The sequence below is a fragment of the Prenolepis imparis genome, unplaced genomic scaffold, assembly GCF_030444845.1.
Source record: "Prenolepis imparis isolate NDT839.2.m4 unplaced genomic scaffold, iyPreImpa1.0 SCAF_5, whole genome shotgun sequence".
Lineage (NCBI taxonomy): Eukaryota > Metazoa > Arthropoda > Insecta > Hymenoptera > Formicidae > Prenolepis > Prenolepis imparis.
Window position 1 is genome coordinate 13,326,137 of NW_028141163.1, and position 16,197 is coordinate 13,342,333.

The 16,197-nt window shown below is 35.2% G+C and overlaps 1 protein-coding gene across 3 annotated transcripts in view; it reads left to right on the top strand.

Annotated features, from left to right (window-relative positions):
* The window catches only part of LOC145936854 (uncharacterized), a 48,911-nt gene that overhangs the window by 20,599 nt on the left and 12,115 nt on the right, over window positions 1-16,197 (top strand). For 2 of the 3 annotated variants that reach the window (XM_083039489.1, XM_083039487.1), the window contains exons 2-5: window positions 12,991-13,197; window positions 13,851-13,928; window positions 15,392-15,577; window positions 15,651-15,689. In XM_083039489.1, coding sequence (XP_082895615.1) covers window positions 13,865-13,928; window positions 15,392-15,577; window positions 15,651-15,689 — 289 coding nt within the window. In that variant the 5' untranslated portion in view covers window positions 12,991-13,197; window positions 13,851-13,864. Of the gene's footprint in view, window positions 1-12,990; window positions 13,198-13,850; window positions 13,929-14,072; window positions 14,122-15,391; window positions 15,578-15,650; window positions 15,690-16,197 lie in introns of those variants that run through there. The other variant, XM_083039488.1, reaches the window with a different exon arrangement.

The window sequence follows — 16,197 nt, forward strand, 5'->3', positions numbered from 1 at the left end:
AGATAGATACACGTGTGAATGGAGCACAAGCGTCTCTATCGCACATCCGTATACATACAAGTGTGTATAAAAAAAACAACACGTGTAGATATATGTATGCTTAATAATCCCAAATTTTCGTGAGAATTCCGAAGAGAGAGAGTATATAATCCTCACACAGTAACTGTTAATGCCTATCGTAAATTGTGCGCACACAAGAAGATATAGACGGCGTCTAACATGCAAATGACTGTGTTCTTCGAAACTTAACTAGGTGTTAATTTGGTATTCACGATGCGTAGACGGAACGCTCGGCGAAACGCCTCGGTATGAAGGATCCGCGCTCGCATTAAGTTGCAATTATCCTTATAAGTGTTGGTCGCCGTCCGTGTTCATTAAGAACGCGCGTTGTAGCATATGTAGCTAAGTAGAGCTAAGTGCATCGAAACTAAATTTCAATCTACTTAATTTTCCGAATTTATTTTACTTCCTTGAAATTTTATGCGAAATTACATGATCATTCATAACGATCGAGATGATGATACAATAATTATTGTCGCGGTCGCAGTTTTTGTCCAAAGATTATTCTCCAAATTTTCGAAGAATCTGACCCCTTTAAAAAAAAAGCACATCCTGTCGATCGGTTCGGGATACCCTGTAGAGATATAAATCCGTGCGGTATAAATACACGTATGTGACGGTACGTATCGCGTCACGTCGCCCGATTGTTTATCTCGCCGTGTCATTTTCGTGGGTCACCAACGCGAAGATTTCTTTCCGGTTTTATCTTCTGACCAGACGGCGGTTACGGCTTCGTGAATAGTCACGGGACGTCCACAGGATGGCCGTCGTATAATTTCAAAGACCTTAAGGCTGACCTGAGTCAACAAGTCGTGGCATTCGTGGAACGTGGGAAGCAGAATGCGCCTGTAGACACAGATACGCCGGGCTGAAATACTTTGTTGGAATATTTCGAGACCCATTTGCGCGCTCTTCTCCTTCACAATATCGTCATTATTCGCGCTCTCTTTTTTTCTCTTTATGATGTATATTATTAAGAGCAAGGTATTTCGCGATCGATTTTAGATCGAGAGATTGTTCGCTCGAGATAGCAGAAGCGATTAAGGCATAATAATAATGCATTAAATGATGAATCAATTTAAATATCGAAAAAGCACTCATATATTATAGAAGAAGCTATAGAGATACTACTTTTTCAAATAAATGGAATATTCTTTAGAAATGTCTTTTTATGCCATTATTTTAGAAATAATACATATAAACTTTAAAAAATATTTAAGCAGATGTATAATTTCATATTACATTTGTTTCCTCTTTGTAATTTGTTAAGAGGTGGATATAATTTTAATTCTAAATGTATCTCGTAGCATGAAAAGGAATGCTTCTTATGATAGAAAAAAAGCAGAAATATAATCGTACAGATAAGAGAACCAAGGATTAAAATGACTTAATTTTCTGCAATATATACAGAAAGACACTCAAATAACGTTTAGCGTTTGTAATAAATATCAAGAGGATCGTTTACGATTTTTGCGGGTGGTAAATTCAAAGTTGGTCGGTTAATGAAGAAATAAAGAGGCAGTTATGAGACTCGCTACTTAGGCGACTACGGGCAGATTCCGGACGGTCGCGGTAGTTAAAAGGATCGGCAAGAACTCTATTAAGGTCGATTAGAAAAATGTTTAACTACTTTAGAAACGCTTAACCCGCCACACGAACTTTCCCACTTCGTGTCGCCCTGCTACGCTGATAATCCTGACATTAACATGTAATTAAGGCAGGCGAAAAAAAAGGACGAGGACAGTGGGGGTTTGGTATTAGGGAGGAGAGAGAGGGGTAAGGAGAAAAAGAAAGTTTAACTCCGGCGGAACGGGGCTCTCTCGATCGCCGATCGTTTGTTATGCCGCCTGGAGTTCGAAACGGAAGGAAGTTTGGCCTCGCGAGTCCCATTTACCGGCTTGAAAATTATGGTTGCCTCATCCGTAACGAGTGATGCCTCACGTATGTTCGGTTAATCCATCAACCCCGTTCTTACTATCGATTGTTGTATATAACTCTAGCACTCCTATATCTACAGAATTATCCTCGTAAATATCTGATCCCACAATTCGATATCGTAGATTAATGAAAAATGTTCTAATTATTCCTATAAGAAATATATAATAATTAAAAATGATTACTCTCAGTATATTAAATTATCGACTTCAAAAAATTCATGTTAAACGTTTCTATAACACTTGAAAGTTTAGTCTAATAATTAAATCAATTTATCACTAATCAATTATTAAATGATTATTTATTATTTTGTCATCAACCGAGGTGAAATATTATCTCAAGTAAGTCATCTTATCCTTGACAATTCGATCACAATTAAGTATTCAGAAATTAATAACCGGTATTGTAATTATACAGTCCGCGAATATATTCCCATGACTGAAAATAAGATTATAAGGTTGATGTCTTGATGAGAATCTCGAAAACAATCAAAGCGGTTAACATTGCCGCAGCAATATGCGAAGATATATAAAGGATACAAACAACAACAAACATGTCAAGGGTTGAATGAAACTTCCTCGAGCGTCTCGTCTGCCCGAAATCGCCCATCGCGAACGGCACAATGCGAATTTAACCGCGAATATGGATGCACTATTCTGTTGCAAGCATTTATTCAGGTCCCGCGTCACGTGTTGGTATAAAGCGTCTAATTATTCGCCGCATGAATAATTCACCTTGCAACTTAACCGAGGTCGAAGATCGTTCAGCAGGAAAGAAGAAAGCCGAAGGGAGACTTCCCAGCCGAGGGAAGGAGAGAGGCAGAGCTACTATTAGCTGCTCCGTTACATGGCAATGTGAAAAATTAACGGCCTCGCCGACGAGTTTCCGTTTCTTTCTCCCGCACGTTCCGTCATTCGTTCTGTCACTCTTTCGAAGTACTGTTTCTCTTTTTCTCTCTTTCCCTTTTTTTTTTATAAATGCTACACGACAGATGCACGTGTGTTTTCGTGAAATGCGAAACTCGTCATACGATAACAGAAGAAAAAAAGAATCAGCGAAAATTGGGAATAAAAACGTGTCTGAGAGCGTAGTGACAGACAGCGCGAAACAGCTGAAATATTTGGCGAAATTTCTTTTGGTATCAGATAAAATAATCTCAGATACCTATATTTGATGAATAATGATTAATTTATATGGTTGTAGATTGTTAATATATGCACAATCAGCCGAAATCATCTAAATATCTTAAATTAATTTAATATTGCACGAATTGACGAGAGACTAATTCGAAAGCATCAATATAAATGATAATGAAGGAAGACGGTACACACATAAAGAAGTGATATTTTATCCTGTTAGATTAAAATCCAACATCCGAAACAAAAAGGATCCCTTCGTCAAATACGATTGTCATTGTAGAGAGAAATCTTTAATTGTTACACATGCACACAATTATGAAATAACGTTAATTCAACGGATAAACGGAGACAGGATTATCGGATAAAATCGCGGGCGAATTAATTACGAATTTACAATTAAATCGCGTCGAACGGTACGGGAGACGATGCATTTTTTTTTTCCTTCGTCGGCGTGATTCATTCAGTGGATGTCGGAGCCATTTTCAGGGGGGCCGTCACACGCGCACAAACACGATCACGCGTCCCCCCATTCGCGGCCGAGCTGCCTCGTCCAGGTGTACAGGTGAAGCCGATGTGCCGTGGGGTCACTCATTTATCATTGCATAAGATTCAGAACCTGTTCCGGTCCATTCATCGCCGCTCGCTCGTATATACCTTCGAAAGTGACTCGTGGGACGGGCTATGAGAGATGTAGCTACGTATATATGCGCAATGGCGTAAGTGCAAATGTACATTTGCTCGTCAGAAAACGATTCCCCTGTCTATTCTGTGATAATAGCAACGCGTACAGAAGAAATGGATTTCATTTTTCCACAAGAGAAAAAGTTAATTTTTATCAAAAAATATGCAATGGTCGAATCTAGAGTTGAGAGCTTGAGAGAGATGCATATCGATTAATAATTTATTACTCATCGTTATGATGAAATTTTGCATCTGCTTTATGCTTCATTATATTATGCAGACACAAAGTATAGTAAAAGATTTGATAATTGATATATCAAAAGCAATAACAATTTTTTTATTAACAATATACGATCATATAATTTCTAATACTTAATTAAACGACGGTTAATTAAACAAAAGTGATGAAATAACCGCCCAAAATTTATTTGAGTTATGATTATTCGTGTTTATCTCGCAACGACATCGATGCCATGAAGTATTTTGCGATACACATGAGCGCGATATATACATATCGTCGCTATATGTGACTGTGGTAAATAGCTGCAATTCCTGTTTGAACAGTTTGGATTATGCGACAAGGTATTCGTTAACCACAGAAATACCAGACTTGAAGACCAATGTTTCATGATTCTGACGTCTCGATCAGTTTATAATAATGTCTGTTTGTCAAAGTAGGCCCACGAATGATCCAAATGCTACAAGTAGTTTGGAAAATCCGTGTCTCATCCATCTCATATTAAAAAAATGTAAAATTATATATTTTTGATCTGCTGTAACATATCTGTCAAAAAATATTGTACTGTGACATCTATGTTTTCAAGACATACAAATATTGTAAAAGCCTCTTTAGACAATTTATAATTTGTGCAAAAAATCAAGACAGAATTCTATTTATAAATTTTATGATTGTGTAATATAGGAAAGATTTAAACATGTAAAATACATACAAATTAAAATATATATAAATATACATTTGCATTAAAAATATGTAATGCGTAAAATTATAAATAGAATTCTGTCTTGAATTTAATTGCGAATTATTTATAGATCGTCTAAAGAGGCCTTAAAGAGTTATTAAGAGAGTGATTATATGATCAACAAACATTCTTTGAAAAATTGCTCTTATTAATTTAGTTATTAATTCCGCAAAATGTGATTAATAATACAATTTTTATTGCATTATTAAATTATGCGCAATAATTTAAATTTATAAACATAATTAAATAGCAACGAAATATATGACTTCTATAATTATATAAATATTAACAAAGTAATATATAAATGTAAAAAATGTACATATATTTATAACGCGATCGCGAGCGACGCCAGTGAATGCGCGCGTCCCCTTTAATTCTCGAAACGAACGATATTGTTTCGCATGTGTGCGATATTTTTGCCTCGATTTTGCCCGAAGTGACAAAAGGGCCCGGCCCTCACGATCTAGATATACTGATCTATCGATCTCTTCCGTTTCTCCAATCGAAACAAGAGAAACGTCCATCGAAGCGATATCTCATCTGCCGGATCATGACAAAGATGCGGGCTGTATCAGCAGATCACGCATATTCCGCGAAATGACGATAATGATAAAAGTTTGCTATTTAAATTTCATGTTTTTTTTTTAATCAACATTTCTTCGAAATAATGCTGGAATAATCAGATACTTATCCAGATCTGATCTTTGTCTGATTGTCACTCTTTATTTCACTACCTTAAATTCAAACTTTAAAATCAAATAACAAAGAATTAAGCTTCAGATATAGTAAAAAAAATAGATTAAATAGAAAACTTATAATTAGTCTTGTCTTTTTTACAATTATGTAATATTTAAGACTGTATATAAATTTAGGAATAATCTTTTTTATTGTGCCTTGTTCGTTACATTTATTCGATAAAGTTAAACATTCTCTTTGATCAGTTTCTCATGGTAGCATGTGGTTGCACTCATCAGTCTGACACGATACATCTTGCCTACGTTATCTTTCAAGTTCGTCTTATATACGCATCTGTTTTGATTAAGGATCTCATCGTCGCTCTAGCAATGGACGATTTGTCATTGTCATGTATTTATTTCCATGTTTCGTTGCAGTGACATTTCGCAAAAAATTTTAATCTATCGCTTGAATTAAATATTTTTATCTCCTTTGTTTCTAAGATTGATATGTTAATAGAAATCGTTCTCATACATAAGCTAAACTCTTAAAAATATCTTTTCCACTTTCTTAAGAAGAAATATAAAATTTCAGGAAGAAAAAAGATATTAAAACAATTCTAAAAAAATATTTTTTAAATTACAAATAAATTACGTCTTTCAAAATTTTAATTCCACTGAATATATCTGATTATTATATAGCAATAGATAGAATTCAATTCGAATATAGTTAACAAAGATCTAGCGAATGCAATGCAAATATTTTAAAAACCGATTTACGTGCCTTGCAAGTCGTTCGGTGACACATTTTAAACCTTCAAGATGCAAGCAGCAAGTCAACAAAGTCGACAATACTTGAAAACTCAAAAACGTTCTTAATTCGTTCACAATTCTATGAAGGAATCCTCTCCGCGTGATCAGAATTTTTATTAAGTCGGTCACATAAACATAAATTATAAGCCGTTATCTACAAATTGCATATTATTCATGTAATTATATATATAATTAACATAAAGATTTCAATTATACATTATTTTTTTTGCTAATATTCCGCAAACTTTTTATTTATTCTTTTTAATATTAATGTTATTTCATGAATGTATAGAGTGTTTCTCATATATTAAGGCTGAAATATTCGAATTACAATATCGAAAATTATTCTTGCGCACAAATGTGCTCGGAGGAACAAATAGAAAAAAAAAAAAATAAAGAAAGAAGAGAGAAAGATCTCGAATTAAATTGTGGTAACGGGCAATACAATTTCATCGCAGAGGTGGTTCGTTCGTTTATTCGCGTGTAACATATCGCGGATTCGTTAATTATAGGTTGCCCTCTTACTTAACTACTCGAAAGCCCTCTCGTTCAACGTTTTCCAACGGTAAGAATCTCGATATCCGGTTGCCAGGTGGCTTTAAGCAGAGTCAAAAGTCGTGGGTAGCCCGCGGTTCATCTCTCCTCTCTTCCTGATCTTTCCGATTTTTTTATTCCTGCTCGGTCCACCGCCTTTCGCCTTTTCGTTCTGTCAGACAATCTCCTCGGCTTCCTATAAGGCCAAGGTCTTTTATCAGGGAGGTCGTACCGTCGAAAGTAAAGAAAAAAAGAATCGCCGTTGATATATCCCTCCTCGAATCATTATTTGCGATCGTGAGTCAACAGGATAATTGCTTACAGAAGAAGTTTGCTTTGGCATTCGTAAATTTCTTCGCATATCGATTTCTTTTTCAAATGTGCCATTGTGTTCTTTAAAATAGAATTGTTTTAACGAGAATATTATCTTGATTGGTCAAATCTTTTTTTATTATTTTCTATTATATTAGACAGACTATTATCATGATTGTATAAAATACTACATTTAAGTCTTTGTATAGTAAACATGAAGATTAAACGTGTCATATATTTTTTATAAAGCATACACCTTATAATAAATCGATTGATCATTGTTTCATATTATTTCTATACATGTCATATAGGTGTATTTTATATTATTAGCTTAAATTATAAATTATATATATAATTAAAATAAAATAAAATTCTTGTTATATATCTGACAAAAAGAATTCGAATGTTTTCAGTATATATTACGTTATATTCTAATACAGCCCTGCATGTACGATTTTCTGCAGGTGTTCCGTATTTGTCGTTATTAAAATATGTGGCATCCTCTTTAAAGAATCTCGGGGAATTGCGCGGTTATTAATTGGACGCGATCACGCGATATTTCCTCGCGATACGTCGACCCACCGCGAATTTATCGTCGTGCACGAGCTGATTTATCAGGGAGGACCCGATTTATCAGTGTGTCCCAGGCACGGGCCCGAATGGAGATCGACACGATTCAGAAGCCGATTGGCCAATTTCACTCGCGACATTTCGAAAGAACGAGATTACGAGCGCAGCGCGATGCACTTTGTTTGCAGTACACGATGAATTCGTAGAGTCTATTTGTGGTCAATTTGTATTTAGCTGTATTTAGTCGGTTATCCAATGCTGCGCGGTTTTACTAAAAAAACATATGACTCCAAACGATCGGCTTATAGTGATAGCATCGTCTATCAAGACAAGCTCTTTAAAATGTCGATATTAAATAATTTATAGCCTATACAAGCTTTATTTAAAGAAATATGAAACTGAGAAAAATATTGAGCTTCGAGGATTTCTATGCATTTTATATCTTAATTCTTATTTTAATATATACAATTTTTAATTTTATATTTTTATTTCTTAATGTAACAATTGATCCAAAGATTGATGACGATTAAATTGTAATATCAATGTCTAATTGATTAATTATTATATAATCATTAATTAATTATATTTTATATGTGCATTATTTCGATTTTAAAATATGAAATATTTTATATTTTATTTGTGCGTAAACGATAGCAAAGTTTGATGAGTAAATTTGATGCAGTCAGCCATCGATCATTATCGCTATCTTTATATCAAAATATCACATTTCTATCTCCTCATATAATCGAGTTGTCGCTAAAATATTTTTCTCGTACATATTCTCATTATAACTAATATTTGAAAAGTTGTTTTAACAACCGATTCGCTTTTTCGAGAGAAATAAAATATTTGTGAGGCTATCAGCTTTCGTCACAATTGCTTACCTACGGCGAATAGTCGCGTTTCCCGAAGAGAAGTTCAACAAATAAATAAATGTCCGGCCGGTTGAAGCAAACAAAAGCTAACGCGCAAGCACACGGAGTGCTTACGTTTGTTACGATTCTTTAAAAACAACGAACCGGATAAAATTGGCGCTGTCTTCCGGTATTATTCAAGTCGATCTTTGTAGAATATACGTAATAAATTCTTAAGTTATTGATATTTCTCTCTTCGAAGTATAACGAACCATCTCGATGAAATTTCGCTTGTTATCATAATTTAATTCTTTCTCTTTTATTCCTTTTCTCTCTCTCTTTATCTTTGGACACATTTGTACGAAATAATAATTTTTGATATCGTAATTTGAATATTTCGGTTTTAGATATAGATATATGAGAAACATGTAGAATAATATATGACAATTAAATGTGAAACATAATTACGTAATTATTATTTAACTTCGGGTAAAGAAAGGGGAGAAGATTCCATCCCTGAAACATCGACCTGTTGACTGTTGGAATTTTAAAGCACAAACAGTTGGAGTCTGAATTTCAAGATCGAAATGAATTAAATTGTTCGGATCCCTCGAGTCTGGAAATATATTCGAACAGTTAGAACTTCTCTGTTCGAACTTTCGGTAATATAAAATAATTCTATATTGCGAATATGGGAAACAAACAAAAATTTATTAGTTTGCAATGAATATTATTTTTATTTGAAAATTTTCGTCAATTATAATCCCTCCATTATTCGAACAATCAAATTTTTCGATTCGTTTCGATCGAACAGATCGGTCACACGATTTGTTCGAATCTTTCGTGTGTTTGAACTCTGTCTGACTGGAATAAGGATTATCCAGTACGACAGGCAGCAGCCTCCGCGACGTTCGACAATTCATTCGCCCACGTTCTCTCCTTACCGTGGACCGAGTGCGTGCATGTAATGGTTACGTTACAGCTTATGTTATTCCTCCGAGGGATATAGAACCGGACGAGGGGGGTCACGGATAGAAGGGAGAAATATGGATTTGGGGAGGGAGGGAAAGGAGATGTAAGGCCAAAGTTCGCTCCATTCATACCGTGTATGTACATATACATACGTGATCGGCCGGTAGCGCACCGTTGCACTTGGCAGTGAGTGCAGAGGAAGAGAAAGAAAGAAAAAGAGACACAGAGAGATGCCTCGATGCAGTGATGCAGTGACCCTCACGATTTTCTCTCGTGAGCTCAAGAATAGACGAAGACTCTCCACTCGAAAGTGCAAATCGTCGACTAAATACGTTTCTTTACGCTTCTTACAACAGATTGTAAGATCTTCATTGAAAACGCGAGATTTAATGAAAATAATTCACACTTCTAATATTAAAAGTTTGTTTTATAAATTATATGTATAAGAAATAAATTATCAGGATTATATAAGAAAATACATGACAAAGATTCAGAATTTGAATCGAAAAGTAATTAATACGAGGAATATAGTATGTAAGGGAGAGTTTTCTATTTTTTTAATTGTAAATTATAGAGATTAAGAGAGATCGAAAAGAATGAAAATGAAGACTAATGAATCATTTTTAATTAAAAAATTCGAATCGGCGCTTATTTCTCACACCTTCGCTCTGGATATGGAAGGTGAGTCTCCATTAACAGGAAATAGGATAATAACGGCTAATGACGCGCGCCGCTAATGTACGTGCACGTCAACTTGTATTTAGATGTCACGGTACATATCCACCATGCGCTAATTAACTCGGCAGAAACACTCGCACATGAGAGCGGCTTGTGGTCGGCCCGACGACACGCGTCTCTCTCACGTTCGCTTAGAAGTGTCCATAACAAAATCTTGGCGCAGCATATCTCCTAGTCCAATGTAGTGGGATTAAAATCCTCCCGGAGAAGCGACCTCCTCGCCGCTTCGACGACGAGGACTTCCGGTTTTGCGCCATTAACTAACTTGGCTTGTTTCTCCGCCCTTCTGCCGGCCAAGTCTGGAGTGTCCTTTACTTTCTGCCGCGGCTCTTCGTACTTAGGTTCTCGGGACTAATGACAGCTCCAACATCGCGCACGTTGCATCCATTCGCATTACGATCCTCGAGAATGCAGCGAGAGGGTTAAAGACGTAAGCGAGAAGATATGAAGGATATTAGACACGTTCTTGTCTTTGACGCATCTAACGGCGAAATAATGGCAGACGCGGAGATTAAGGGCCTTCGAAATTAATTTTGAGAGATTGTCTGATTATAAAGCGATTATACTACTATGATTTTTGTCAATCTTGTGTGTGAGAGAAGAACGTTGTTATTTTTAGTAAATTTACTTTCTTTTATATTAAAGAGAACCTTTTTTTTTACAATTCTGAACAGTACACGGATGCACATCTCGTTCGATAAACCGTCGACGAGTAAAAAGCGGTAATTGACAAGTCGCGTATTGAAATAATCGATCTTTTGGGAAAATCAAGCTTTCGGATATCATTACGATAATTTAACATTTTCGTGAAATGTACGATATAGACGCGCAGCAATTATATGTTTTTGATATGCAATCGCGATGTAACTCTTGTCTGTACTGGAAACAGAAACAATGAATATAGAATAAAAGAAAAATTTTATTAATATTCTGTCAAAATAATTAATTTATTCATCTTTTTTTAATTTACTGTAAGATATGAAAAGATAAAGAAAAATAAAAGAATAAAATAAATAAAGGATGTACACGTATATATTCAGAAGAGCATCTCGATAAGCTGTGAGCTTTCCAAGGCAACCAATCTTGGTCAATAGTGAATGTCTACCTCCTGTCATTAATTTACTTAAGATTAATCAATTACGTGCAACATAGGTATCTGTCTTTTCTCGAAAATTTCTACAGATTAAATATAGTTTGTTTTTTTAACATTGTTTTCTACTCGATGTGCAGGATGATATCAATGTCAATCCTGACTGATGACCCTCGGGCACTTTCGTTGCGAAGTGAGTGCACGGTGGAATTTATATTGAAAATTCCATTTTCGGAAGGGCCGTCCTCGCTCACAGCCGAACGTGCAAATATTTCCGACGCTTAAGTTCACGTTGTAGCAATTTTTTCGTAGCGCTTTCAACGCGCGCTTGGAATTGAAGTGGAGCTATTCGGCATTTTCCACGCGCTTCGTTTAAACCAGAATCAGATTGTCACGGTTAAATTTTGTTACGTCTTATTGCGATTTAAAATGCTTATTATTTAGATATCTTGAGATTTGTTAAAGAAAATGTGCAGATGAGAAGAACAGAAGTACTTAAATTAATTGAAAATTAAAGTGTTAATTTTATCTAATCTCGCTCTATAAATCTTTGTGTTATCCGCTAACGAATCTCAAATTTCCTTAAGAAATTTCGATGCAAAATCTTTCAAGTTTCTATTTCTTAAACAAATCGAGAAGAGACCTTAAAAAGAATTGATGAATGTAAAAAGTGTCTGCATATATACATTTGTAATATGATAAGACAAGATAGAAGTTTGCATGTTGGAATAACATTCTGAATTTTTATTTCCGAATTTTTTCTTTTGCTTCGGAGAGACATTGCTTTACTGAAAACTTAAACACTTCTTCGACTATACGATTCGACTGAAACGTTTCGGTAATTGTTTTAGCCGATGTAACTTTCGACGATTCCATTCCGTATCGCACACGGAAGTTTGGCGATGAGCGTTAATTAACTGCTAATTGGATTTTATTAATCGAGACTGCCGTACATTCGTTGCGCATTCACCAGACGTTGCTTTGTCTATGTTAATAGAGAGTACATGTAGCCTGTGAGGATCGCTGTGCATCCTCTTGGATTAATGTAATGGATTACACAAGACAAGACCTGACTGCCGAGACCGTAGAGAGCTGAATAAAAAAAAATTCATCCAGCTTGATCTGATGTTACCAAGCCACAAATTTATACGTACATCACGAACGGTGCCAAATAAAATAGCACCCTCATTTTTCGCCCACAAGTGTATCTCTAGATATTTAAATCTATATATATGTTAAACTTTATTAATTTTATTAACTTTCTTTAATTAAACTTTGTTAATGCATCTACGAAGCAATATAAATTCTTTACTTTCTATTATCCCGATTAAAGACCACTGCAAAAATTTGAAATTTATTATAAACGAAATAAAGAGCAAGAATATTGTAAAAAAAATAAAAGAAAAAATATTTATATCTGTGTATATATTTTTTGTTATAAAAATTCTTTATATAAAAAAGCAATAATTAATAATTTAATAATTAATAATTTATTGTGTAAGCCGGCGCAAGTATAAGAGCCGAAATTTCGAGGACCTTATACCGCGTATACTTCTGCGCGCATTTCGATAACCCGGCCGACACACTATAATTAAAGTTTCGTTACGTAACGAGAAATTTATACTCGCGCGATCGCAGGATGCAGATACGAGGGTCGCCGATATCAGGAAGGGACGGCTGTGGATACGTCCGAGCCCTGTCTGCGGTGCCGATGCACCGAAGGCGCATTGAGATGCCGGCTACGGGTTTGTCCGCGATTGCCGAATCCACCACCGACGGGCTGTCACGTTCGTTCCCCGACCGAGGATGCGTGTTGCGCCGAGTTGGTATGCAGCGAGTATCAACGTTAGTAAGATGACATCTCACTTATCGCTACTGGATTATCTTGTTGATAGAGAGACTTTTTCGTTTTACTAACGGAAAGAAAGTTGTCCCCTTTCGCCATCCGGCAATCTCAACTTCGCTGTCGAAAATCATTATTCGTTCCCCTATTCTTTCTCTCTCTTATATATTTCTCGTTTTCTCTCCCGACAAACTACCGGGAATATTTATGAAGAAAGAACGGGTTCGCTCGTTTCATCGACAGAGAAAAAAACCAGTTCCGAACGTTTTTCTGTTTAAGAAAATACTGTAATCTGTTTGCGAACAATAATTGTTATAGAATCGAAGAGTCTTTCTATGAGTGCAAGAAATTATAAAATAATATTACATCGCGTGATCTATTTTTATATCCGTCCTTATATTTTTTTAATTTAAACATAATATCAATCATTTTTTAAAAATAATTTTTATATGAATTCTCTACGGTGTAATTTAATTAATCAGAATTAAACTATTACATTAGAGATTACATAAAGATGTCTGTGTGTTTGTACATAGACTTGTCTTGTTTCTTTTACAGAGTCGGTTGCATTAAAACGTATAAAAGTTTTGGGGTAAAGTAGATTAAAGAGTTAATTGTGATGAGCTAAGGTTTAAATTTATTATTTGATTTACAGGCGATGTCGAGAATATGTTGCGGAGAGCCAATGTACCAACGAATATAGAAGCTGAGAAGGATGGTCAACCTCACGAAGGTATTTTTATTCTGTTGACTTTATATTTTATTATTTACCTTCTTCGGCAAGAATATCGTTGTATATTTATTTTGTAGAAATAATTTCTTTTTTACATTATATTCACGTGCGTGTATATACACACATACACACAACACATAAAAGATATTTATTTCAACACAAATTGACAATACGACTCAACTTATTATATAGCGTAAGTAATAATTTATTTTTAATATAATTAAATACTATATATTCTGGGTTAAATTAATAGCATGTTGTGTGTGCGCTATTATTTTTAATAATTTCCATTCTAACTCCGTCTCTCTGGAAAGAGCGTCTGGGTTACTTCTGCGGTAAATAAATGAGCCTCGTTACGCTCGAGTAAACTTGGGTAAATAAATTGAGGTAGGTAAAGAACACTCGGGCATAACACAGAAGGGGTTAAAATGGCTCGTTACTGCTGAAACGAAAGTAATTTTAAATTAATTCAGGATTTCTTTGTTGTCGCAAGGTTTATGTCGGTACATTCTTTCATCTCTGCGCACAACATTAGATTCGGTATTGCAACAATTTACCGCAACATAATAAAATTTTATACGCGTTATGTATTACAAAATTAAATCAATGTATGTGCGATTTTTTTGTTCTATCTTAACTTTATTCATTTTGATTAATGAAAATGATTATTATCTATTAGCTAATAATCTCTAAATTTCTATTGTTAAATAAAATGTTAATTTTCACACTATTCTTGTTCATATTAATGAATTGAGCACTTCTTCAATTTCGGCAGTAAAGTTTGCAAAGATTTCCCCCTGAGTCATAAAAAATAAAATCCCGAGTTAATGAAGTTAAATTTAATAAAATATTAAAATATAATAGAGCATTCGGTCCGAGTATTTTCCCTCGAAACAACAATCTTACGTTACTTTATAAATGTACAAGAGCCTGTGCGTCTTTCTTGAAAGCATTGTTAAATAAATTACTGGGCACCGAGGAACTTCGCCGAACTTCGATGAGAAGTTCACGTGATATCTCACAGACAGGAACGATTTTAACGAGAGCAATTTAACGTAAATTACAAAAACTCCATTCAGTGCTCGATTGCAATTAAAGATTAACTGTTGTATATATAGACGTTTCCGTTCTTTCTTTTTAAGACAAACAAATGATTGCCGTTATAAACGTTATAACACGAAATAAAATAATTAGAGCACTACAGAGGCGCGAATTAATATAATAGAATTGAAGATTTTATCAGACAGATGATGGAAGATAAAAAGAAGTGTCATGGATCTTAAACAAAAATTACATGTAGAAATATACTTTGTATTTCTTGTATATAATTATATATACACATAGATGGACTTTTATTTTTAAAATTCTTGCATCTAAAGGTTTGGCCATCTTTGTAATTATTGTAGTATAGTTGCAGTTACAATGGGATTAAAAAAAAGTGAAATAAACTCGAAATATCCTAGGATGTCTGCACGAGGGCGTTCGATACGGTGCGGGATCGGCGATGATGGGCTCGCGCCGATGCGAGTACTGCTATTGCATATCCGGTACGAGGAGATGCGTCCGACCCAAGTGTCTGCTGCCACTGCCGGGATGCACCCCGCTGTATGCACCCCATTCCTGTTGCCCGGTCGCGTATAACTGCACTCGTGAGTGTATTTTTATCACCGCGCGAGTTACTTTAAAGCACTTTACCAATGGTCCTCTTTATTTCTTTTGAAGACCACCATCCGTCCACAATGGCGCCGCTATCGGGAAACGGTGAGTTTGAATTGTTGTCGCATTTACGAGGCAGTTCTCTTAAATGAATTCCAGAAAAGTGGATGACGCTAGACGAGAGATTTTCTGGAAACTCGATCAAGCTTTGTACTAGTGCTTTACGTAGAGAAGTTTAGTTTGTAATTCTTTTTTTTTTTTTTTTTTTTTTCCCCGCAAATCTGACACTCATCCAGCGAGAAGAAAAAAATATCTCTTGAAATTTGAAATTTTAGAAGTAAAAAGTGTTTTGCAATTTTTCGATGATTGAGAGTTTCTCTCTTGTTGAGTCTCTGCAAAACTGATTCAATTTACAAGTTCAATGCTAGTAGAGATAGCTTTATGTGATAAATGCGATGCAGCGAGCAAACGAAGATTGTTTTACATATATTGGCATTGTGTATACGAGGATACGCGGATAACTTATCAAAGTTCGCCCCCGGGAGTAGAAAACTTCAAGAAAATCGAGCTATTAGGGATTATTCCGAAATTTACCGCCATGCGACTAAAGCTC